Genomic DNA, 26,417 nt, shown 5'->3' on the forward strand with positions numbered 1-26,417 from the left:
CTGAGCTGAGCCAGACACCTCCAGACTAATGGACGGGTATTTCTCTTTTGTTCGTGTTTACATGTCGCAATGCAGTAATCAGCTTGATTTTTTTCAATTCACAGAAGAATGAAAGCAACAGGAGGAGGCTTTTGGGAAAAGGAACTATCGTAAGAAATCCATGGTCTCTGCAAGTGTACCCCTCTCAAAGCTTAAGTAATATTAGTCATGTTAGTTTGATTGGAATACAGAAAAATGATGTGATTAGAAAAGTGACTTATAAAATGAGCAAGATCAGCACTATTATGCATCTTTTTTGAGCATCGTACACATTTTCTTGGTGTGTCCATGCCACTTCTGGTTTTTCGCTGTGAACATTCTGCTGTTACATTTAATAGGAAAGGAAATTTGCAGAAAGAGGACAAATTAAACAATGTCTCTGCATAAAATTTTGGCTCAGTAATCTTTTTTTAATTAAATGTATGCTGGGATAAATCAGTATAGTTCTATTAACTATAATGAAGCTATGTTGATTTATACCAACTGCAGATATAATTAATTCATCTCTTGAAGTAGTTTGTGTAGAATTTTATGGAAGGCTGTAGGAAACACATAGCAGTATGTCAAACAGCTCTAGTCCTGCATGCGTTGCTGGCATTGCTGTAGGTCACTGGACAATAGATGACGAAAACCAAAAGCATTATTGTTTCTCACCAAACAGTGGTCTAGGAGTTCTGCTTTCCTTATGGTTGTCTTGTGAAGTTTGTGGAAATTGCTGGAAAAAGCAGGGCATGGCTGTGAGAGCATTCAGCCTCTGCCAGGAGAGCCCTGCTAATCATTGGATGCACATCTATGTTCTGAACATTCAAAGTTGTTTAAGAGATATGTAGGCTGATGGAATTAAGTGAAATTACCAAAATTAAATCTACTGATAAATAGAGGGGAAAAGACAATATGAATCTAACCTTGAAAGTAATTTTTGTTTGTTTGTTTTAAACAGTCAAGTTAGCAGTTAAGAAAAAAAATAGTGAAGTGAAATTTGCCAGCAGCAAATTCCATTTCAGTTCTAGACCCGACCTTTTTTTTACCATCACGATCTCTTCCTTTCACCTTAAAGAACAAATACTTTAAAAGCTCAGGGTATGTGGTCAGTGAGGGTCAACCAACCTAAACAATATTTTTAATTGTAGCCATGGGATATTCATCTCGGAAGACATGCCATGGGGTCAAAGGATTTTCTTATCTTAATTGCAAAAACCTTACACAGGATTACTCCTAGACATCCTTGCTGACCTACATTATTGATGTGGTCTCACTCACTGGTCCTTATCTATTTTGTATGGCACCTTATTCTCCTGCCCCATTTTGGTGGTTTTTTGGCCATTTCTAGTTGTTCTCTTTATTGATGCTGTTCTTATGCTACAAGTAAAGCTGAGAAAAGTCCATGATGAAGCCTGGGTACAGCACCTCTTGTGATAGTGGAAACAAATAATGTGACCATTTCTCATTCCTTCTACTTAAGCACAGACAAAGACAGCATTTGATTAATCCTGCAGGCATGTATGTATACTGGCTCTCACCAAATATAATTTTCTTTTTTTATATGTGGTGCTTTTGGCCTGCATATGACAGAAAAAATTTCTCCTAGGACTGAGACCATTGTAATACCATCCTGTGCTTGCAGATTTCCAGTAAATTTGTGACCCAGGAGTTGAAGCTGGGTCTGTAGTCCAAGAAAGTGATTATTTGGAGTTGTGGAATGCTAAATATTGCTTATCTTGAAGCTTCAAGGGTTTGGCCCATCCTGTAGAACCATTAAGCCATTTTCTGCGTTATTTTCTCTTCCCATGTTCAAATGAACTTTCTTTATTGCATATAAATAAGAAATTTTCACAGAGTTGTCACCCCGACAAACTGTTCAGTTTTTGGTTTTGATAGAACACGCCTATTAGCAGCAGTATGATGTGGGCTTGATCTAAGCAGTGCTCTTCCTCGTACTTGGGTTGTCACTGTAAGGGTTTCATGGTGGTACAGCTACTCGTAGACCTCGTAGGCTTTTTATTGTAGTTATCGTAGTTGCTTTCCCCTTAGCATTCAGTATGTATAGCATTGTATGGAGCTTTACAGAAGTGGTTTAAACACATGCAACTTCTGCTATTGCCTTTATTATTCCCTCCTCCCCTAGGTTTTCTGGCCTAACTCATGTAAATTCCTAGTTGATCTAAGAAATTAAATCCTTAATAGTAATATATATATATAAAATCTGCTTGAGGATGATGAATTGGTGGTTTTGTGTAGGATTATGTACATCTTGTGCACAGATGTTTGACCTTTCCTTTAGACATGTGTTGCTTATGTATTTAGTGAGGAATGGGGTTGGCTTTCCAGCAAGATGTTGGATCAGGCCCTTTGAAGGCTTTGATTCTGCCACAGAGAAGCATAAACAATGCAAGCGAGCAAGTGATTGCTGCTATTTGCCCCTTTACCTGTGTCAGCACAATTCCCTACAAGCTGAGGGGAATCCAGGAATTAGAAGGCTTTTTGGGAGTAGAGGGGAAAGAATTTAATAGGAAACATATTATTACAGCTGCTAGATGTGTAATGTTTTATTTATTCTGTGATCTTTGCTTGCTGTATACGAGGCAGCAGTTGAAGGGAGAGTTTAGTCCTGAACTCAGGTTTAGCAGCTGGGTTTCCACAGAGTTCAGTTTAGATTGGAAGCCAGGAGCACCAGTTTTTGCAAAGGGGAAATCCTGCATCAGTCTCTCACTGGTCCTGTTGATTTCACAGACTCTGTAGAGTTCTTAGCTTGTTTTATTCTCAGAGGTACGACGTTTTCTTCCTGAGGATCTTGACTCTGAAGAGTGGGAGGATTGTCGTGATCCTCATGTCAGCGGGCACTTGGTATTCCAGGTCCTGGTAAGCTTAAAGAGAGCCTGAGCTAGGATCTGGTAGTCTGTTCTAGAAATGCAGAAATGTGAAGAAAGAAGCAGCTTCTGCTGAGTTCCTGGTGATCTTCTTGGTGTAGATTTTTTTTTTTTTGTTAATGGCAATGAGGGCTATATTCAAAATCTTTGTTTGATATATGAATGCCTAAAATTATGTACAACTTACTTTGAGCTTAGGAAACCTAGGAAAAGATGAAGAGATCTTCTAGACCTAAGTAGTCATCTTACCTGGCCATCAACACTTCGTTCTTCTGTGATAGTTATTTTACTATATTGCAGCTCTGCTGCTTAAAATATTGCCCTTTCCTCCGCTACTGTGAAAGGAAGCATGCTGAAGATAAAGCAGTCTTACAGACTGTGCAGGTTTAACCACAGTGGGGTCTGGCGCCGACCTCTGAATTTGATGAGAGACAAACACTTGACTTTTACTTGAGTGTGCTTTTCTCTTTAGTTTTGGAAATGCTCCTGTCCAGCAGCTACTTGAAAATAAAATCAGGAAATATACCTTTCTCTTGTTCAAGACAAAGAGAAGACAAGGGTCTCATAGCTTCCTGCTGACCTTAACTGAATGCGGTGTAACAACATCTAGGGATACCACAACAATTCTTTAATGTGGCATGGCTGTGATAACACAATCTTCAGACTAAACCTCACAAAGTTTGGAGCATCTAAAGAAAGGCTGTGTTGCAGTAATTTAAGGAGTACATCTGGTAGGCATATACTCTCTCTTTGCCCTAACAACACATCTTTCCATGCATAGTAAAGATCAGAAAGACACAGAATACATTTTGAGTGGGTACGTTTATTAATATTCCTCATTTATCAATTACGTGCAGTGAGCAGACAAACTCCAACAGATGAGATTTATCCCTGTCTACTCTGTGATAACACATCTCTTTGTCTGTTAGCAAGCTCAGAACTATTCTCATATAAAATCATAGCTTTTTTCTCCTGGCAGTAGTTTCACGGCGAATTGGTAGCTCTGGCAAACAGTTTTAAAAATTGATTAACACTTGATAGCAGTAAATTTGAGATGGACATTGTGAAGTTTTGAAAGCAATTCTATGTTTTGCCATTCCATAATTACACAGACATAACTCTGTTGCAGTGTGATGCTGTACAAAGATGACTAAGGTAGTGCTGGTATAAGAAATAGAAATAGTGTTTGTAGAGTGATTCTTGTGTTCCTCATCAGAGTTGCTAAGCCCATCTAAGTGCCCAGCAGTGTGACTATACAGCTCCTGGCAATTAGCTGTTTAATTCAGAGACAGCAATTATTAATGGAAATGCAGTGTGCAAGGTATACTTATCCTGGGAACATCCTCCTCTTGTGGTACAGCCATGTTAATCATCTTTCCTTCAGAGTCTGCAACAGCAGAGAACGTGTGATGGTGTGTCTTAAGAGTGAGTACGGAGAACGGAAAGTCTTCTAGGATGTAAGTGGTTAAATTGAGAGTGTTCAAGGAAGCCTGACTCAAAACAAAACAGTGGTGTATGAGAGTGAATGTTTACCACTAATATAGTTTTTCAAAGTTTTAATTTGTGTTTTCAGTGCTACCGACCATGGAAGCTTCTGTCTCAGGCAGGATCAAATTGGAAACTGTAACGCTCAGCCAAACAGCAGCTCAGTAGTGAAAGCAGAGGCCTTGACTCTGGAGACGAGCTGATAACTTAAAGTGCAAAATTGTATTTCTGAAACTCCTAATAAACTACCACCCATGGTCTCCAAAGGGCAATTTTATCTTGTATGTTATGCTGTTAATTAGAACTGTCCTCATTTCTGGTCTTTGCTGTATTTTCTTCACTTCTTTCATTACTCAGCAGCAAGCTTGTATTTTATGTGCGGAATAAATGTTAGTCCTGTGTAAACAGCCTATATGCAGTTTATATACCACCAGATTTCTCTTAATTGTGTTGAACTGAAGGTGACTTGAAAGCTGCCCATGCTTCTATCAGCTGTCAGCATGGGATGAACATCACTGCTTAGGCAGTGCTGTACGGCCTGTTGTGGCTAAGAGTGACAGTGTACCACTGTTAGGAGCTGGCTTCTCAGGCCATAGCATTTTCTGCCGTAGCAGCTGCTAACAAGCTGATATCACCCAAGTTGTTTGGAACCCATGGACTTTGGAATTTTAAGTTGTCTTCAGCTATTGGAGTAGATGTACTTTTTTCCTGGCAAATCCAGTAAAGCCAAAGGTAAGAGACACATATGCAGAGTGGCAGAGGTACCTCTGGTAGTTCAGCAGAACTCAGCAAAAGATGAACCAGATGTATTTTGGTGTATTTCTTAGTGTCATATAAAATACAGACAACACAGTTCCTGTCACAGAGTGATCGTAGCATAAATGGACACATTCCTTCAGAAGTGGAGTAGCCTTGTTGAAAAATCTTCCTGAAGACTTAAATCCAGCTACCTGTCTTTTCATTGACAATGATTTTTTTTTTTAGTTCCTACAACCTATAAAATTGAAGGATCAGCTTTTTGTCTGGCTGCACAGTTACCTGGAAAAAAGGGATCTTCAATTACAGCTGAAAGTAGATTTATTTCTAGCATTTGACACAAGTTCAAGAAGACCAGTGGCAATGCAATGTCAAATATAGTTCAGTCCATTCTCTTACAGTTCTATTTGATACTGCAGGATTTTATTTTATTTTTAATAACAATGCTTTCAAGATAGGTTTTCATTTTCCTCGCCTATTTGACACTGTCAGCAATGAATGCCAAGTAATCAATAGTCCTGACCTAGGATTTATTTTGCAGTCCAAGATTGGCTTTAAAATTTGTCAGGTTGCAGTCTTCCCAACTTCTTTTCCCCACACTGTTATGGATAAAATTGTAGGATAGAAGAGGAAGATGGAGACAAAAACTGAGACTCGAGATATTTGAAAATTGAAGTCCATTTCATTCCTAAGTATAGCAAAAGGTGGCAATAGCACACCTGGCTAATCTTCCCCAGAGGAAACCCTCACTTCATGATGAACAAAGCTTGAGACTGACCCAGTACTTCCAGCTTGTTCTCTTGGCGACAGGAGAAGCAATTGGCATGTCATAGTTTGCAGGTACTAGAGAGCAGGCGTGGAGGTCTTGCCTTCATCTTTCAAATTCTCTAGTTTTGGAGTGGGCAGTTGGAATAGAAAACTGTACCCTCAAATGCTTGCTTGTGATTGAGGAGGACTCAGCTGACAAAAGTAATCTGAGTCTATCTGGAAAAGCAGGCAAATTTAGGAAGATGCAGCTTGCAAGAGGAGGAACAATGTCTTTTCCTCCAGAAGTACAGGCAAGCACATTCATGGAGGGCTAGTTTTCATTCCCAAGCGCTGTAGATGAAAAAGTTTATTAACAGGTTGGAGTGATCTGGGTCTTTGTTTTCAGCAGGTAAATGGTAAGATTTTGAGTCACTCTGAAACACTCGTTTTCCATTTCTACTAGGACTTGAGAAAGTAATTGTTCCTTCTGTACCACTTTTTACACCTTCTCCATCAGCCTTCTCTAAGTTTCCATTTGTCACGGTCCATTCGGACCAACTCTTACACCATTTCTGTGTGTACCAGACCATTTGCAGATGGCAGTGGCTGAGGATATGGACGTTAAGAGATGGCTGATATTTTGAGATAAAAGGCTGGGACTTTAAAAGAGGTATGAAATGTGTATTACATCTTGTATTTAGTTTTGACACTGAACTAAAATATGTTTTTAACAATTGCACAGTATTTGTTTGGTATTGTATGGCATTTGTATGGTAACTCTTTTATGCCTTTAAGAATACATATGTGGTTGAAACAAAGATGAAGACTCATAATTCACAGTATTTCCGATTGAAACTGTAGAACTAAATACAAACATAAAAGGATTTTTATGATTATCTCCTTACTTGGTAGAATGATAATGTATTTGAATATATAATAGCAAATGTTGTAATATCTCACTTTTTCTCCTAAGCCTCTTCATAAGGTTGTGTATCTCTAACAGGAAAATGTCTTAGAGGCAAGAAGTTCTAAGAGGAGGTTAAATGAATGAAAGTCTTGTGGATTTTCTGTAAATTGTGAGCTTCATAAGCGCTGTCTCATATTTTCTGATGCCTTGAAATCAGCAGAAGTGCAAGTCCTTATCTTTGTGTATAATTTTGCTGTGACTAATATTAAATATTGTGTGATATTTTAAGGATCATGGCCTCAACTAATAAATTTGGAAACATCGTAAACTTCTGCTTTCTGTTTAAAGGAATTAGACATGTAACAGCCATGGCTCTGTCTTTTAGAATGGTCCCCTAAGTCCCATCTGGGATGCTCTCTAGGCAGATGTCTTTGCTCAGTGTCTAAAATGACACTAGATACCATTGTTTAAGCACAGAATTATTCTCCTTATTTATTGCTTGGCTGCTCCTTGTGTCTTACAAGGGCAGAGAAGTCTCAAACGTAATTAGACAGCCCTGGAGATTTGCCCTACGAGTGCAGATCTAAGTTGTGGCTTTTTCCTGGCTGTTCCTGAAGCTCGTGAAGGGTCTGGTGGAAAGCACTGTTTAAATAACTTTCTTAAAGGAACCTGCACCAGAGGACTCTTCCCCAGTTTGTTCTTGGTGCTTATGCTCATCCTTCCTCTTTGTGCCAAGGGACTTTGCTGCACTGATACGAATCTAGAACATGTTGCAAGAGACTTGCTTGTCTGTCTTTCTTTGGACAGACTGTTCCAGGGAAGAGAACACGCACAGTTAAACAAAATAAGTGTTAATACAAGTGTCTGTCTCATATTTCTGGAAAAGTATTTTAAAGAAAAATCTTGAAGGCGATTTTTCTGGCATATGAGCACTGTGTTCTCCCAGAATGTTTTAACTTCTCAGTTACACCACCAAGTGCGCATTAGATTTATCTGTATTCTGTGGGTTAACTCAGCAGAATAACTGATTTTGAACCTCCACACAAGTTTGAAGTGTATGAGAAGAGAGTCTGGCTCATATCTCAATAAAGAGAGGTGAAACAAGAATTCAGAGTTGTGTTCAGAAGTGAAGATGGAACTGCAGCTCATCTGTAGTCATTCTGTTTTGAACAGATATTCCAGATCTTAGACATTTTTCAGAAAATAAACTATGGTATAGGAGAAAAAAAAAAAAAGTATAATGCATTTAAATAACTTGCTTCAATTTTATTTATTTTGTATTGAAATAATCATTAAATAGATCTACAAGGCTGATGTTCGATAGTTGCTCGACTATCTTACTACATCTGAGCCAAGTTATTATAATTTCTTATTAATACTGCCACAATACTGTAGCAGGACTGTAATAATGACTCAGGAAGGAACTTGGCCAATAGCTTTTCATTGCTGTAAATATTTTAAAGATCTTTAGCTGCCTAAAGGCACCTTTTAAAATGTGCCTCTTTCATTTTGGCATTCTCCCAAAAAGCCAGAGAGATGCCTTTTGCAGCAGAGTAAAGAGCAGTTAGACGAGCTTTGTATTATTCTTTACGTATAGGATAACTGTTTAGGGGAGACTTTATTTAGAATTTTTCCAGGGAAGGACATGGTTTGTAGTTAGCATTGTCAGGAGTATAGTTCTAATGCACTTTAGAAATGCATATATTAATTTTGCAACTTCGTTTACAAGTATTAACCTCAGAAGGGTATATGGATATTAGTTTTATGCAGCTGTTGAAAACCTTTTCTCAACAACATCAATATAGCAAATGTTTCTAGGTAGCCCCTTTTCAAAGTGGAACTAGACTTCAGGTTCACAAAAGTAAACAGGAGCTTTTGTGATCTTGACACTAGTGGACTATTTTTATTAGAAATTTGGCAGGATTTGCTTATTTTAAAATATACCAAATTAGCTACATTCAAGATTTCTACCAGCTCTTTGTTCTTCGCAGCACAGAAGGGGGATCTATTTTGGATCCCTCCTTCAGTGCCATTATGACTTTGTGCTGAAATATCTCACTGGACACATACTTGGGCTTATTTTATTGCGTCTTCCTTAGCCAACACAGTCCAGTTCTCCACCCCCCACCCCTCCCAATTTTTTTCTTTTTCTTCTTTTGCGGTTTTTGTTTCTCTGTTGTCATCCTGCCTTTGGTCAATTTTTATTTTCCAGGGGCTCATGTTGTGTGCAGTGTGTTTGCTTGCCTTTTGTCATGTAACGTTAGAGCCACGGTAAACAACCATAAGGGGCAGGCCTTTTGAAAGCCCTGTCCTTTCCTCAGCTTAATTTTTAACCTATTCTGGGAAAAGAATGGTGTATGCGGATTTTTTGTTTGTTTGTTTTCTACTGAGTGCAGGTGAGCCATTACAAGAGAAAGCAATGAGCCGTGCCCTGTTACTGAGCACTGCAGAAGTTAGTGTATGAAAATGAACGAACTGATTCTCTGTCCTTCACTATGATTTGTACTATCCCACTCTTTAGTGAATTAAATGTGTTAATAAAGGACTTATGTAGCAGCTAAGAAGGAGCTGTCTGTCATTTATCAATTAATTACCCATGAAAACTGATGTTACATGGTAGTAGTAATCATACCCATGGTGTTAAGGCATATGCTACATAAAAATGCAGTCACCTTGAAATAATAGGGGCAAATCAGCTTGTAACCTACAGAATGCTATTAATGTTGTGGTTCTAACTACTGCAGGACTGAAATTTGTCTCTGAGTGGCCTAGGGATAGATTGTGGAATATTTTATTTTTGGTTCAAGTTTGGGTGATCATATTGGTTGAGCTACCTTTAATTCTAAAAATCAGAGTTTTCTCTCTTGTAGCAGATCTTACATGCATGGAGTTGGTTTAACGTTTCTTTGGGGAGGGTAGGAAGGGGAAGGGCTTGTGGCAGACAGGTGGTAGAAAATCGAGTTGTAAGGCAAGTTAAAGATACATTGGTAGAACTTGTGTTGACCTCAATGGCTAATTTCTACAGCAGTAGAATGAAGGTACCATCCTCATTGCTATTCTCTTTTAAAGCCGGGGTAATACAAGGTCAGCTCCAGCCGTTTTATTGCTGGGGGAGAAAAGGGTCCATGCAGCTGCATGGTTACAGGTGGGATTATGTACTTCCAGTCAGTGGTGCTGCATTAGACACTGCTACTGCAGGAGCTTAGCAAGAAAACGGTACAAACCAGGAGTACATTTCTGCGTCGTAACACCTCAGTTTGCTCCTGGTAACACCTGGCTTTGCTCCTGGCTCTGGAATGCACAAGAAAAGTTGGAAAGAAAGCAGCTATGGTATACAAATATGGCAATCTAGCTTAGAGGTTGTGTAAAATATGCTGATACACCTGCCCTGTCATACAGTCCTGATTACTGGAAGTATTCTTGAACCTCCACTACGTTAACGTCACAGCCTTCCTGCAGTGCTGTAAGACACCACACCATGGCTTCTTTTGGCAAAGTCGTTGACTCAATGAACTTTTCTTGTTCTGAGGACTGGAACAGACACCGTGACTGTTCATACTTTGCTGCTGGAGTGTCAGACAATGAATGCAAATGATAGCACATCATTGTTTGTGTTTATATTAGAACTTAGGCATGCTAATTAGGTTGTCAATGTCTATTGTCTTTGCCTACAGAGAAAGATGTAGTCACTTCCCAGAAAGCTTACTGTCAACAGTTGTAGATGAGGAATAACAAGTGAGCAGCAAAGAAGAACACAGAGGGTGAAGGAGTAACAGCAATATGATGACCTAAAGTCTGTTTAAATCAAGAGCAGTATGCTCATTAACTGCAATTGTCTTTGGAATCTTAGAAAGATGATTCAAGAGAAAAAAATGATGACGCTTTATTTTGGTTTATCAACTTATGTAATCTTTCAGTAGGCTTTGAGCAGAAAATGCAGTGAGTGACTTGGGAAGGCAGCTGACTTTCGTTTTGGTTTAGTTAGATTTCTATGCAGTTATTCATTATGGTGTCTGACATGAAAAGGTAAAAGGTTTTCTTTATCCCCTCCTACACACCGCCCCAGTGAGAAAACAAAAAAACAAAAAAACCTTGATATGAGTGTAATAGTGTAAGCCACAATATATTGGTAGTTTAAAATGTTCCTCTCCACAGCTTTAACCTATGGCTTAATAAATGAAAAATAATATGCACCAAATTGCAAAAATTATGCACAGGCATTCATTTCAAAGTTGGAGCTATTTGGATGCAGCTATAAATGTACCAGTTGTGCCAATAAGTAAACAATACATGCATTCTAGCTTTATTGTTGGAGCATTTTACACTTCAAGTATATTATATGCTTCTGATAATAACACTGTGCGCTGTGTACTCTTTGTAATTATGGCAATCTGACTGGTTGCTAAGGTTGAAAAAGGTAACTGCCACTAGGAATCTGGAAAAGTGATTTAATTAATACAATTTTGTTATGTAAGAGGGCGCTGTCAAAATTCCCGTTTTATGTCGAGTTCAGAGATATGCTAAAATGCTGCCCTTTGAAGCAAAATGCATTCTTATTATTTCAGTTGCATTGACAAAGATTCACTTCAGATTTTATTCCAAAGTCACTATGTCTCATGTGGAAATCTGGGTTGTAAATGGTGCTACCTGTGTGCAGCAGAGCAGAGGTTAGTAGCCTCTGGAAGCAAAGCAGCACAAGGAGAAGCGAGGTGAGGGTACAGGTAAAGATTATGTTGTCTGGAATGCGAAATAAGACAGTGTCACCCTTTTTTGGAATAAGCTGTAGCAGAAAAGTTCTCGGATAGGATCTGTGTTACTTAAAACTTCAAATTTGGGGCACTACCTAAAGGAAACATCTCTGTTGTGAGACTTATTCCCAGACCAGCCATTCTGGTGGTCATTTCATGTCAGGGCACTGGCAGTGCGTACTGGGCAGCCAGTGTTGCTCTAATTGGCTTATTCTTCATTGAGCAGAGGGATCTATTGTTAAATCCTTTCTGGCTGATTCAAAGCAGGGACTTCAACCCCGAGGTGCCAAAAGGATGACTGCCCTAGTTCTCCTGTTGTATCTCCTTCGCTGTAAGATTTCAGCTGGACTGAAGCAAGTGAACAACTGCTTTTTTGCTCTGAATACTGCTTTAAGAATACAGGTTTTAAGTCCCTGCTGACAGTGAACATGGTTTATCTGTTTTTCAGACAGCCAGATGGAAGCATGAGCTCGTCTAAAGACAAATGGCATGTCAGCGGCCAATTGCGGGTAAGATAAAGGATTCCAAAAGCTGTGAATATTGCAGTCAGCTATCTAGGGCTTATTTAATATCTTTTTATTCCAGCTTCTTTCATCACTTTAGTCTTTGCTAGTCAGAATATAAGTGATTCGGTTGAACACCTTTACAGAAGTATGATACCTTAGCTTCTGCCCTATTCCAGTATAGAATGGATGACCTAGATGTCTTACTTGCCCTCCTACTCTTCTTCTGTTTCTATAAAACAAGTCTCCCAGTTAGTCTTTCCCATTTTCTGGTTTGATCACCGTCTTCTCTCCTTTAAGCTACTGTGAACAGGAACCGAAGATGAAATGTGTATCTATAGGTAGCATTTTAAAACAGCTGCAATTTCAGTGCTGGACCAGCCTTCTGATTAGACAAGGGGAAGAGCTGTGATGTATACTCTATAATAAATGTCAGAGCAAAGAAGAAAATGGCATCCCATTAGAGGCAAGCAATAGCCAGGAAGTAAAAGAAGAACCTGTATCAAAAAGAAAAAAAAAAAAAAAAATCAAGAGCAGAACAGAAGTTCAAGAGTGACAAAGAATAGGATCACAGCCCTTTTGGTGAGTAAATACTTTTAGACAGTTATTGATCTAGTGGGGGAAAAGCAGTGTATGCTCTCTATTGTGAAATAGCACTTATTGGGAGTGATAGATGGAGGAACATTATTTCCATTATTGGAAAGCATTTTGGAAAACTAGAGGTCTTTTTTGTCTTTATTTTTGACATCCGCTACCCAAGTCTAAGAATCAAAAAACTGAAATGCATAAAGATCCTCTTAATGATTCAGAAGAAAAATCATGATCTCACTGAAGTCAGCAAAAACTTTTGCTATTGATTTAACAGGCCAGGGTCTCACTACAGACTTTGATGTTATGAACAGTAATCTGGTACTTAAGGGCAGAACAAAACGTGGCAACAAGAAATATCTTGCAAAAGCACCTGTCTTCTGTTCACTTTTACTCCTGTTGAAGATGGTACTGTGGCCCAGTTCTGGGCTTGGTGTATGTGGTACCTGATGCTTTTTACCAACTGGACTAGTTGACCTGGGTTCCTTTACTCGTAGGGTCATTTGGCTAATGGAAGAATTTGAATATGCATGACTATAAATGGATGAGTTGTCTTGGTTCCTAAGAGGAAATAATGCACTAAATCTTGTCATTCTCCACCCCCTAACTGCTCAATTATTCCTTACCTGTTGAGAGAAAAGTGATTAAGTAGTGAGCATTAAATTTACCAGTGATGCTACAAGAAGGAGAGCATGGATGTGGAACAGCACTGGCTCTGTGATAAGGTAATAAAACAGAGGGGCTGAGCAACAGAGAAATATCAGGAAATAGATGGTACCAGGCAGCAAGCCTCACTCTGTTCCCGTTAACCTGTGCAGATCTGGAATAATCTCACAGACCTCAATTAAAATATGCTAATTTCATATTGGCATAAGTTGAGTCAAAACCTATTTGGGCAGATCCTGCGTGCTCTGCCACTCCCTGTTGTAACAGAATGCCTGCTTGTGTACTACCTCGTAACTACAATGAAACAATTGTGATTATCTTTCAGTATTTCAGGAAAAATATTCGCAGAGAGCTGTATCAGGAGGCCACAGTATTTTTCCATAATTCCCCAAAGCCAACCAGATATCTTCAAGATCTCTCAAATGCACGAGTTACAGAATGGCATTTCATTCCTTATACTGACTTTTTTCAGTCGGATGTTTTCAGCAAGTTTTAATGCCTCTAGCACCCAGGACTCACAAATTCAGTATACTGAGCAGATTCCCAGCTGCTCAGCCGTTGTTTGTCTGCAGCTACCGCTTTTTTCTCGCTGAGAGTATAGCCTATTGTACTTCGTTCTGGGGCACATGGTGGCTCAGCATGCTGCTGTCTGCTATGTCACATGGAGACAATTTAGATCATTCTTTTGTCCTGTTTTGGAGGATAAGCAAATACTAAATATTTGGTATGCAGGAACCCTTGCCTGCTTAAGCAGCATCACCATCCATTCAGGAGAAATGCATCTCTTCTGCATGCAAGTGATGCTGGGGGTTTGAAGATGGATACATTTGCTAGGCTGAATGCAACTTTGAACCATCCATGGAATACATAAGTCAAATAAAAAGGTCCTTTTCATTTCAGCATTTGCTAATGGATACCTTCTTAACCCTGTTCCCTGCTTGGTGTTGCTGGATCTTACACAAAGTATACTGGCTTGTGTGCAGATCATTTCAAGAGCAGCCTGTCTGTATCTTTGTAGTGAACAGAGACCTTGAAAGCCATTATATTCCTGATATATTTAATCAGAAAAATGTGAAACAAATACAGTTTTCTGTATCACATAATGAAAAAGGACTTAGTTTTTATTGGAAGGAAAAGTTTAAGTAAGTTGGCAAGCTTTTAGAACCTCACTAATTGCAACTTGTCGCTGGAAGATTCCTTTCAAATTACTGAAACTTGTAAATCAGTGTGTAAAGAAGCAAACCAAGGCTAGTGTTATTTGAACAGTTTTCCAGTGCTATTTTTTCTGCCCCAAAGAAATATATTTTATGTTTCCTTTTCCTTACAAATGCAGATCAAATATTATCTGATTATATTTCAATGTCATCATCAAATTCTAGGAAGGAATGAGGAGCGGACAGAAAGAAAAAAAGGAGTTGTTTGTTTTTACGAGGGTAACCAAGAGCTTTTCCATGTGTATGTTTAATGAATGAATCAGCCTACTTTAGCACACAATTGCTTAGATCGATAATTATTCAAGAAGCAATACTGCCTTGGGAAAATCTATAGTAATAAAAAAGAAATCTGGATGGGCTGAATAACCTTTTCAGGCAGATATTTATCTCCAAATGAAGCTATTTTTTGTAAAGTTTCTCTTCTTTAGAAAATGCATTATTGGATGGTTAAAAAATAATCAGATTGTTAGTGTTTAGAGTCTGAAGTTCAGGGTGGCAGTGAAATAAAGCATTAATGGATGGTATTCTCAGATGTATAGCTGGGAAGATTGTTAGGTTTTAAGTATAAAGTCAGAGTGGCAATATGAGCTGAATCTATGCATCTGTACTCTAGTGACAACTGTTACCATTACCAATATGAACAGATAGCAGGTTCTAATTAAAGTTACAAGCCAGAGGGAATAGGCATTAAGAAGAAAAGAATAATTCCGTGAATAAATTGCACTTGATTTACTAGTTCACAAAAAAGGTCTAAAAATTAGTATCTGAAAATTACTTTAAATACAGCATCTATCAAACCACAGAACAATAATCAAGTCGACCTAATTAGAACACTTATAACTATAAGCAGCATGTAGCATGTTCTTATCTTGACGTGGGGAGACCAAGTAGTCCCTTAAGTGCCAGTTAATCTATTATACAACAAACTTTTGCTAAGACCTAGAGGAAACCCCCTGCAGCAGCTACCTGCTTACTTCCCGCAGCAGACTACCCAGAATGTAGCTTCTTGTACTCTCTGCATTTGCATTAAGAGCAACTTCTGCACGCACACCATGAGTTGGATCGTGAGAGATCCTCAGCAAATTACACAGCACTTTGGAGGAGTCCATAAATGGAGCAGTCCATAAATGTAGGTTAGCCTTCTTTATATATAGGTGTCACTTATACTTTTGCTTACTTACACTTAGTATTCATTTGGGCCGGAAATCCTTTAACTATGAGACAAACATTGCCTCTTCAGGTAAGTAGCTTCTAAGGGTGGACATAGACCAGATTCCGTAAGTGATAGTGAGTAAGATACTGTGCATATTACTGACGCATCTGGACAGGTGACATTTATCTTGCTGGTACTGAGCAGACTTGTTCTCAGGGAAGAGTGTATCATAGCTTTAGAAAACTGGGCTAGATAGTTTATGGGAGGCCTATGCTAAGGCAAATGCCTAACCAGCTTTCTGTTGCTAGGTGTATTGACTGTTTTCTTCATTTTCAGTGGTTTTGTGAGTGGTAGAATTTTGGTCCATTGAAATAAGTTGGTTTGGTTAAATTCAGTTTTGAAAGTGAGCTTTGAAAATTTCAAGACATACTTAGAATGATTAATTTCTAGACTGCTTTCTGTAAGCATCTTGTGATTTGGCAATGCTAGGCTGTAAACCTGAATTAACAAGTTTGAAGAGTTAGAAATGCTTCACTTGACCGAAGTGTTTTGTCAAATTACCCAAACAGATGGACACTAGTGAGATTTTTCTGTCTTGTCTTGAAGAGGCAGCAGCTAGCAGTGCTGGAAAGGAGAGAAATGAGAAAGGGCAAATTAATTCTGTACCTCATTTGATTCATGTTATCCTTTTATTTTCTTCTCCATCTGTTTGTATTCCCTTTCTCTCCCCAGCTTTTGAAAAAAAGTCCACGATCAGGCTCTTCCAGCAGCCTCTGATGTGCTTAGAAACCTTCACTGTTTCGTATGAACTTGCATGTGTTTGTGCTTTGTCATGGAGATGGCCCTGTCACCAGCCATTTCAGCTTTGGGTGATGCTCTCCTCAGGAAGGTTTTTAGCAGTAGCTTCACATTAAGCTACTCCTGCCTGAGAGAAACAGAGCTGAGTGCCAAGGTCAACATTTGCAGCAGTAACATGACTGTAACTCAGCACAGATACTGAAACAAGTAGGCTGCTGCGAGCAGGTCTTCAGTGGCATGCTGAGGGGCTCAGTGTTCTGGTCAGACCAATTTTGATTCTTTGAGTTTCCTGGGTAGAAACTGCATGTGGGAAATGGAGGGCCCTGAGTAACCTCGGTGCCATGGTGCCCACTTTTGGCTGCTGAGCATCTATGCACTGGCCACATGGCACAGCCGGTACCGCGAACATGGCACTACTTGGCATTTCAGCAGCTTCAGACAGCCCCTCATGTGTGATTTATGTTATGTCAAAACCCATGGAATTTTTGGATCTGCACAGGCAGGATCGGTGACCCCTTCACAGCACGAACAGTAAACCCAGTGCAGTCAGAACCTTCAGCTGCCATGTGATGAAAAAAAGATCTGGAGAAATTTTAGAGCCTGTTTTCTGTTGCAAAAGGATACAGATGGGCTCACAGAGATTTGGAAAGATCTGCAAATGCAGCTCTTGCTGCGGTGAGCCAGCTGAAGTATGGGCAGGTCAGCAGGTGGTGCAGAGCTTTGATGGTGGCATTTACACTATGAAGTTGCACAGACTCGCAGGGCTTATATCTTATCTCCAGACAAATTGTAATTGTTGTTAGGACAGTAGATTCAGCAGGGGAGGGAGGAGCCCCTTAGTAACGTAATGTCTGGATTATGGCATTCAGAGGCTGCACTGGTACACGTGACAAGGCAGTGCCACTGCTTGTGGTACCCGGCTTGCCTTGGCTCCCCTCCGCTGTCGTGACATGGCTGCACACACGGAGTAACCGAACTTGGGATGACAAAATGTCTTTAGTGACAAAAATTTATGTGTCTACAAGGTTAGAATTAATTCTGCCCCTGAAGTAATGCCTGCTTTACCTGTGGATGATGTACCTGGGGATTTCAGTGCTTAAATTCCACCTAAGTTTCGCTTTGAACAGTTAAGTGTTTTTTGGGTCTGACATCTAGCAGTTCCACATTTAAGCACATAGTGCTGAGGAAACATTGCTGAAAGAGTTGTGACTGCTTAGGGCAAGAAAATTGAGCCTCTCTAACATACCAAAATTAAGTCAATTGTGCAGCTGCTGAGAGTAGAAGGAATGGTTGATGTACTTTATTTGGATTTAAATCCTTGTAAAAATATCCCTACCAAGAAGCCATTAAAGCAAACCGGTGTTGAGGAAGTGAGAGCTAAAGTAGTTGTGCAACAGAAACTAAGAGGTAGAGTGGGATTAAATGGTCAATTTTTTATTGTGGCAAAAGGCTAACGGTGTAGTGCCCCAACACTCTATTCGAACTGGTGCTATCCGAAAGAGGGGATGAACATGCCATCTGAAAGGTGGCAATGTTTGCTGTTAACAGAGAATTATTTCAGTTAATCAGAACTAGGGAAGATTGTGAATGACCTGGGTTAACAAAGCGAATAAATAGGCAGTGTGATGCAGATGAAATGCAATGCTGACAAATACAAGATTGGGCACGCATTCAGGGCAATAATTGGAAGTATTTGTAGGCTTTGCAGGTTCTAAATTAACCATAACTATTTAGGTCATTACTTGCTATGGTCAGCTTAGTGGAAAAAAAACGTGTTGTGAAGGGATACTATGAAAACAAAAGATGATGTGAGACCATGTGGAAAAAAAAAGAAGAAACACAGAATAGAAAATACAATTCCATCCTTAAATCAAAAATAAGTATTCACCTGTAATTTTAGTTTTGCCCTATCTGTTAAAGCATACAGATAAAAAGTAATTATCTGGACTGGCAACTAAATGATTAGAGAAATGGAGGAGCTTGAAAATAAGGATTTGTTTAGAAAGGAGTCAATAGGAGACAGAGGGGAAATATTTAAAACAATTAGTAATATAAAGAATACAAGCTAAGAAGTTTCTATTTATCCTGCTAATGCAAAACAAACAAACAAACAAACAAAACCTCCAAAAAGCAAAATGGTATATTTTAAGTGAAGGAAGATGAATTATTTTCATGAAAACCTCCTTAACCTTTGGGACTCATTCTCTTAAGCAATCATGGAGGCTCCAAGTTCAGCAGCATTATGCTATTTCAGAGCAATTCTTACGCTACAAGAGGACTGGAACAGGTATTCCAGAGCTATTCAATGCTGTTTAGAAAGGCCTGTGCAGATGCTAACCTGCTGCTTCCCATTTGTGAGTCAGACCTTTTAACATGCATAGATGTTTTTGTGCTCAGCTTTGCTGTCTCTAAACTGGTTGGCAGTGCAGAGTCTGCAGGGTTCCTACTCCAACACACAGAAGGAGCAGTGCATCCAAGGAAGAAATGGTTAAGAATTACATGGACTTTGCTGTGGAAGACTTTTCTTGATAAAACTGCCTATTCTGAAGGTTATTTCTGCACCTGTGACTTCCCCTGTCTGGGATCTTGGAGTGATGACTTCAGCAGCTGGTGCATTGTATGGAATGGTCCTTTAAAAATCTCCTTGCTGCTGAGTTGAGGCTTGCATGATTTTCAGTAGCATTTATAACCACTCAGGCTGCACCATGGTGTGATCCGTTTCACATGCCAGAACTTTGATGGGGAGCAGTTGAGATTAATGATGACATAATACAGTAAGAAGAGATATTAATGCTCTTAGGCATGAATTAATGAAATACCATTGAGAATTTATCCTGCGTGAATAAAAGGATTTGGAAGTTGTCATTCTAAAAAAAACCACATGAAGGATTTTACTGAAAGAAACCTCAAACGCTGTTGAAATAGGGTCCTAATGAATCTTTATTCCAGATTTTCGTCAGAGCTGGATGATTGAGCTGGATACATTAATTGAATTCCTACTAATTTACAAACTGTTTATAGAAACGAGAGGCACAGATCTCTTGCTAACAGGGCTGTGGCACTGCTAATTTTTATCCCCAACTCAGTGCAAAGCTGGACTGGAACCTGTGGTGTAGTTGTGGAGCAGAGACCCAGCATGTCAGTGGCATCAGTAAACCTGGGGTCCTTATCTCACAGCGCAGCCATACAGCTAGAGCCTTGCTTATTGAAGTGGTAGCAGTGCTCTTCATAAAAGTGGAGTGTCACTGTCTATTTTAAAAAAATCTAAGGTATGCTTTACTGTGACCTCGCTGGCATGTCTGCAGGACTACAGCCCAGGTAGGACTGTGTGTCCCATCACTTTTCATTCTCTATCATCCCCTACAAGTGGTGAGTTAAAAGTCCAGTGAAGATGTCATATGTGTTTGTGTATATATATGTATATATAATTGTCTACCTGTAGCTTTTCTTGATTTAAAAAATAATTTCATTCAGGGATAAAACTTTTTACGCTAGCAGTTTTTGTCATATAATCAAGTCTAGAAGACAGGTTTTGTTAGTTTTGAGGCAAAGTGGCATAACAACAGTACACAGGGACTGTTTACCTTTTTTTGTTGTTGTTGTTCTGTTAATGTCTGAATAGTTCAGGAAAATAAAATCCTTAAAAATTAGGACATAAAATATGACACATATTTTATCCATAACGTATGTCAATTTGAAACACCTTTTATTGCCTACATAAGTGAATATATGTAAACTTTATTAGTAATTTCATTTCAAATTTAAAAGAAGCAAAGGTGTATTGTAGAATTCACAGATAAAAGTTAATTTTAACTATGAAGGTATTACCAGTGTTGCATTTTTTCATGTTATGGTTCACTGATGTAGAATTGAGATGTATTTTATATTAAACAATGCATAGCACCATTATACAACAGTTCACTAAATGCACATCCCATTTAATCTTTTGTAGGAATTAATATAACTGGACTGAAGTTACAAGGAAGAATTGAACTGAGCCAGTAGGGTTAACACTAACAGGAGATTACTAGCCAGAAGAAAATTACAGCTCTTCTGAGAGACAGTGCCTAAAATAGCAGCATATCCTTGGCACCATCATAGGAACTGGTTAACTGGTGACCCTGAAGAAACACTTGTTTCCATTAATTCTGCTGTCATTATTTCACTATTCTTGAACTCTTCCTCTGAATTCTTCTGTCCTTCTGATCCCAAGACAAGATGGCAGGAACATGAGAGAGAACATAAAGAAATTACAATAAGCTGACGGCTATATAATTATATTGTAACCTACTACACTGAGAAGTTACACCAACAGAAATTTGGCAAGGTATTGGCTGCTAGCTGCTAGCTAAACACAGGACACTCACTAGCTTAACATTAAAAAAAAAAAAAACAGGCTCACTAAAAAAGCAACATCTACATTACAAAGAAGCTAACAAAAGAATTCCCTTATGATACTTAGGTTTAGCTGGTTCATCTTAGGTTCATCAGCTACATTTTCTTGTCTTATGAATACTTGTTACATTCGCAGTTGAATATATATTTAAGATCACAATGCTACAAACCTTTTTCCAGCATGTAGTTTTGCCACCTTTAGTTAGACACAAAGGAGTACTTGCTTGAACTAGGGTTGAAGACTGCTGAAAGTTGGTGATGTTATTAGGTCATGTGTACTGTAATCATCTGAGCACCACAATTCTTAAAGCCTAAGACATGATTTCCTAGGTAGGAGGCAGCAAGTATGCTTTTATGTTGCCAAACAGACCAAGGGAATCATTTTTTTGCTCCGAAGAGTCTGCTGTATACCCTGAATCAGAAGTTTATTTCATAGACACTTCAAATTTTGAAAGCATCTCTACTAAACAGAAGTAAACAGTTTCTGATTTAATTTTAAATGTTCCAGAGCTTCTACTGTAAACATAATAACTTCTAAGTGTTAAGGAACATAGTGGCAAAGAGTTACCAATAGGGCTGATGGTGAAGATGCCGGTTTTTTTCTTCAATAACAATTGCTACGGTGTCACAGTCCTGATTACAGATATATTGAGGTTACCTGAACCCCACAGTTCCATCTCAGCCTGATTTTTTTTTTTTTTTTTTTTTTTTTTTTTTCCCCTACAGAGTTTGAATTGTTTCAACAGCAGGAAGTCTTGCCCGAATATTCTTCTGAAAGCCAGACTTTTTCGAAATGCATCGATTTATTTTCCAAATGGACTTCATATATTCCAATTAATTAGCAGGTAACAGAATTTATAACGACTTTTGAATGAAATTTTGTTCTCATGCACATAGTTACAGCAGCCACGTATGAAACTGTGGCCTCTGTAGTGACAGGGCGTTAATTTTAGAATTATTTAGAAGACGACAATTTTGGAAGTTGTGACAAATGAAGTCCTTGGCGTTGTCTTTGTCCTTGGTTGAGAGACAAAAGAGGCTTGGGAATCAAGACAACAAAGATGTCACACTTCCCATTTTGCCACTGATGTGTAGAAAACATCTTGGGCATCAGCTGCCTTCTGCAGTTTTCTTGTTTGATAAAAATGGGGACAGTCGTGCTTTTTTATCCAACTCAAAACAGTGCCATGATGGATTAATTATTTGGATAGCACTCAGAGTGCTATCCAAATGCTGCTTACTCATGTTTTCCCCACTGCAACAATGTATCTTTATCACTAATAATTAACTGCTAATTACGGTTGCTGAGAATATGATAATGGTGTTTACCACCTTATTTTTAATTTCAGGGTAGATGCCTGCTTAGAAGTTATGTAAATATATAAAATTACAGTACATTTTCCTAATGACCCTGCTACGTCTGAATTTGATCCTATTCAACGGTGACTAGAGTAATGAATAGTAAAGATGACCTTTTTTCTGTAGAGCTATACAGACGGTTTCTATTGTATTCTCGACACTTAAATCATGAAATGTAAAGAAGCCATTCTAAGCAGGAAACAGCTGGGTCGAAGGACTGCTGATGCCAATTATGCTTCGTACATAATAATGCACATTTTACCTATTTGGAAAAAAATTCACATTTATTTACTGTCAAACAGGTGTTAAACTTTACACTGGGTATTAGTGATGGGCTCATTATTAACAGGTTTACACAAAGGGATGAAAAAAGCAGAATTTTTGTTGAAACAATTTACATTTCATTAGGTTTTTATCATAAAATAAATTAATTACTAAATATAGGCAGAAGGAATATGGAAGAGTAATAGTTATGTTTTATTTATTTTTTTTAAAGGACAGGCACCTTTTATTCACGAGGAAGTTTGTGAGAAGTGTCCAGTGTCCCCTTTACCCCTTACCACCCAACCCTGATTAAAGAATGAACAGGGAATGGAGTTACAATCTTTGTTAGCTATACCAAATTTGTGCAAGGCTTGGCATAATTGGCTTCTAAAACAATTTTCTTCCCAAATTATGTATTTTGGCAATAAAAATTAAAAACTTAAGAAAAAAACCTAACTTTTCAAAGCAGAACACTGTTTACAGTGAAAAATAAGTGAAAACGGGTAGAACTTCCATTTTAAACATACTACCGTACTATGAACAGAGTGTAAGAAAAACAGCTTATAACATATGTGCAACCAGGAGCTTTTCACAATATTTTCTTCAGACTCTTTAAAATTATTTTTAATGACAATTATATTTCAGTTGGACACAAACGTATTTATTTTACCCTAGCAATAGAACAAAATATAAATTCTTTAGCCATTTTTTCATGAGAACGGTTCATTGTACAGTTGAGGAAATATATGAAATAAGGCCTGTGGCTTGATTGCTAGTGGTTAGACATGTGTTCAATCTTTGCCCTAATGGAAAAGATTTGCAGTGAACTGCAAACTGATGCAGAATTTTTCTCCTGCCTTTGCAAGTCTTGTCAGGAATAGTAAGGTACAGTAAATTTGTCCCACAGGATTTTAGAGCCTACGCCTTGTATATAATACAATGTAGGCCTAGAAAAAACATGGTGCAGCCATATTTACAAATTTAGTTCACAAACTGCTGCAGTAAAATGGCTGGAAAGTGTTTATTTCTCTTTTTTATTTCTTTTTTTCACAATTTTGTTAAATTCAGCAGCAGAAGATATCTTAAAATACCTTGTTGGTATTTCTTTTCTTTGTAACAAATAATTCATTTTAGTATACTCTGTGTATATACAAAGTTTTTGTTTTATAAAAATTCACAGAACTGCGAGGTCCAGTCATCCCTGTTACTGGAGAACCACAGGGTCAACAGAATTGTCTCTTCGAGCAGATATGAGGGAGCCTGCGTGGGGCCAATTAAGTCTTTTTAATACTTGTACGTGGCCTTTAATATTTCTTTGCTACACTATTAAAGGCTTGTCACTAGTTGCATTTGTCCTTCTCTAACATCCCCTTCTGGAATACATCCTTCCTTGTTAATGGGAATTATATAGCCGTCGCTATTACCCCTGCTGATTTGATAGTACATCTGAAGCTGATGGCCAGCTCCTAGGTTTGGCATGCTCTTGTAGTAAATGTCCTCATTTTCACTCCTTCTGGAGGGAGAGAGATCTTCTTCAACGTCCGGGCTGCTCTCTGGATATGGAGAGTCTCTGAGGTTGGGCATGCTTGTGTAAAGAGAGTCTCTGTTGGGGGACTGGAGGTGGTCGTCAGCCTCGGCTGTCAGCTGTGAGACGTAGCTGTCAGTTCCCTCGGTCTTCACTTTCTTCTGGGGCTGGTACAGAAGGGAGTGAGTCCGCTGAGGAATGAGTGGGGCCTCAAGCTCTTTGTGGTGGAGCTCCAGGCCGGGGGTGTCGCTGTGCATCAAAGATGAGGCATCTGCCACGATGGCGTCATCTTCGCTACTGCTCCCGCCGATCACGGCTTTGGCTGGTAGCGTGCGCTCCAGGTTGTGGTTCTTGCTGCTGCCCCGCAGGTTGTTGTGCACTAATTCTGAAATGATCATTTTCTCAAAAGCAGTATCATTCAGGCTTAGTCCACAGTCTACAACTTGCACACTGTCATTATAGTCTCCGTTGCGCAATGAGTAGCTGTTGTTGAAATTACCATTTAGCGGTAGAGTATCCATGGCACTTGTATCCCTGGCATTGTTCAGTGAATGTCCTGGAATGGAAAAGGACAGCTCTGGTTACTGCCTGAGGTGCTTTTTTAGCACTTCATAATTTTTTTTTTTTTTTTAACAAACTTCTTTAATGTAGTTCAGGACAAAGTTGTACTTGGAAGTAAGACTTGAGAAAAGTTAGGTTATTGAACATTCCCAAATGTAAACAGTTGCACACCTTATAGGAAAGATGCATTTTAAAAATAGTAACTTGTATTTCCTGTGGGGAATAGTGGCATATTAACTTCCGTATTTCTTAATTTAGTGTCAATTCTGTGACTCTTCCACAAGGAACTGTTCACTCCATGCCCTTGCATATGTAATGCAAAGCAATTCATTTGGAAACATCTATGTTTTGAACTACACCACCATGATTTAGAAAAAGAAAATTAACAGAATTTGTCCTAAACGACACTAAATTAAAAAAGAATTAGATCACAGACATAACTGAAGGTAAATGTACAACATAAACCCACATAATTGGCAAGCAACTACTTTAACAACATTTCTAACATTTTTTTTCCTTTTTTTTGAGATGAAGTAAAGAAAAGAATGAAAAAAATGGATAAATACAAAGAATTTATGTTAAACGAGGACAGCCATCTTTCACACTACAGGGACCAGGGCTCACAAGCACCATCCAACAACACGATAGACAGCAGGTGGAATGACTCACTTTGGACAACTCACATCATGTCTGTCTGCTCAGGCTATCTGGCCTAAGAGTAGCTGATATATAAAAGAAAGTAAAATGATTTATTGTAACATGATGAAGAATTACTGAGCTTCTCAGCAACTTAGTCAGAGCAAGGGTTCAGCAAATTAGATTACTAAGCAATAACAGCTTTTCTTTTCCCACTTAATGTAATTTTTTTCACTAATATTCTGTCTGCCAACAACGGCCCCGGGCTTCTAAAGGTCAAAGTTTGCCTGCAGTCTGCATCAGTCACAGTGACAGCACTGAATGAACCAGAATAGTTAATTAAGAGTTAGGCCCACAGTTACCATGGGCATGCAAGTCAAATGCAGAAATGTTAGGAATTTCTGTACGTATGGGTCACAGAAATTAAACCAAAGAATAAATATTAGTTGTGGAATGGGAAGAGGAAATCAGCCATGGCTGATATCTCGTAGCTGCTGGAAGAATGACAGATTGGGTAAGTCTGCTAGAAATATGAAAAGAAGTTGGGGGGTGTGGGGAATGAGGTCTTATGATGATTAAGGTCTTTATGGTTTTGGCTCTTTTTTTTTAAAATTTTTTTTGGTAACACGATAAAGAAAAGGTTTTCCTATAGACACAAACACATGTAAACTACAACAGCACAGTGCTTCCTAAGCAAAAGAAAAAAGAAAGAAAAAAAGCTTTGAAAGAAATGAAACAGTCTGAACCATGGAAAGTCAGATGGTTAGAGCATTGCTAGAAAAATCCCTTTTATCTACAGGTATGTCTGGAAGTAAAGAAAGAATGGAGTGACTTTACTGAAATGAGACTGACCACTGTGAGGCTGCTGCATTATATGCAAGGCTTGGAGGAGTATAAGAAAAAAGTTGGTTTTGGAAAAGATTACACATTTTTCCATTTTGTTTTGTTTCATTTTGATTTTTTTCATAATTAAAGCTGCAGCTTATCCTAGAAAATTCAGTCTTCTCTGGAAAATACTGTTTTCAATTAAAAGTAATTGCATTTTTCTCACGAAAATATTTTTGTCTTTAACTTTAAAAAATAGAGTAATAATTTCCAAATAAATTCTGAGTAATTTGCAAATAATTTTTATTTTGTGTTATTGTTAATTCCTTTCCATGTGTGCTGATTTAAACAGTGATGAGGGTTGTTTGAAAGGTCCCTTAA

The 26,417-nt window shown here is 38.5% G+C and overlaps 1 protein-coding gene and 1 long non-coding RNA gene across 10 annotated transcripts in view; one reads left to right on the forward strand and one right to left on the reverse strand.

The window, feature by feature from the left end:
* The window catches only part of LOC136002221 (uncharacterized), a 62,309-nt gene that overhangs the window by 18,637 nt on the left and 17,255 nt on the right, over positions 1-26,417 (forward strand). The window contains exons 3-5 of the long non-coding RNA XR_010607885.1: positions 11,998-12,058; positions 20,424-20,798; positions 21,593-21,711. This is a non-coding gene — a long non-coding RNA (uncharacterized LOC136002221). The remainder of the gene's footprint in view (positions 1-11,997; positions 12,059-20,423; positions 20,799-21,592; positions 21,712-26,417) is intronic.
* ADGRL2 (adhesion G protein-coupled receptor L2) overlaps positions 21,598-26,417 on the reverse strand; it is a 390,203-nt gene continuing 385,383 nt past the window's right edge. For 6 of the 9 annotated variants that reach the window (XM_065657083.1, XM_065657085.1, XM_065657084.1 and 3 more), the window contains one exon: positions 21,598-24,570. In XM_065657083.1, coding sequence (XP_065513155.1) covers positions 23,816-24,570 — 755 coding nt within the window. In that variant the 3' untranslated portion in view covers positions 21,598-23,815. Of the gene's footprint in view, positions 24,571-25,244; positions 25,298-26,417 lie in introns of all 9 variants that reach the window. The other 3 variants (XM_065657090.1, XM_065657089.1, XM_065657088.1) reach the window with 2 other exon arrangements.

Source organism: Caloenas nicobarica, chromosome Z, assembly GCF_036013445.1.
Source record: "Caloenas nicobarica isolate bCalNic1 chromosome Z, bCalNic1.hap1, whole genome shotgun sequence".
In the NCBI taxonomy this organism is placed as follows: Eukaryota; Metazoa; Chordata; class Aves; order Columbiformes; family Columbidae; genus Caloenas; species Caloenas nicobarica.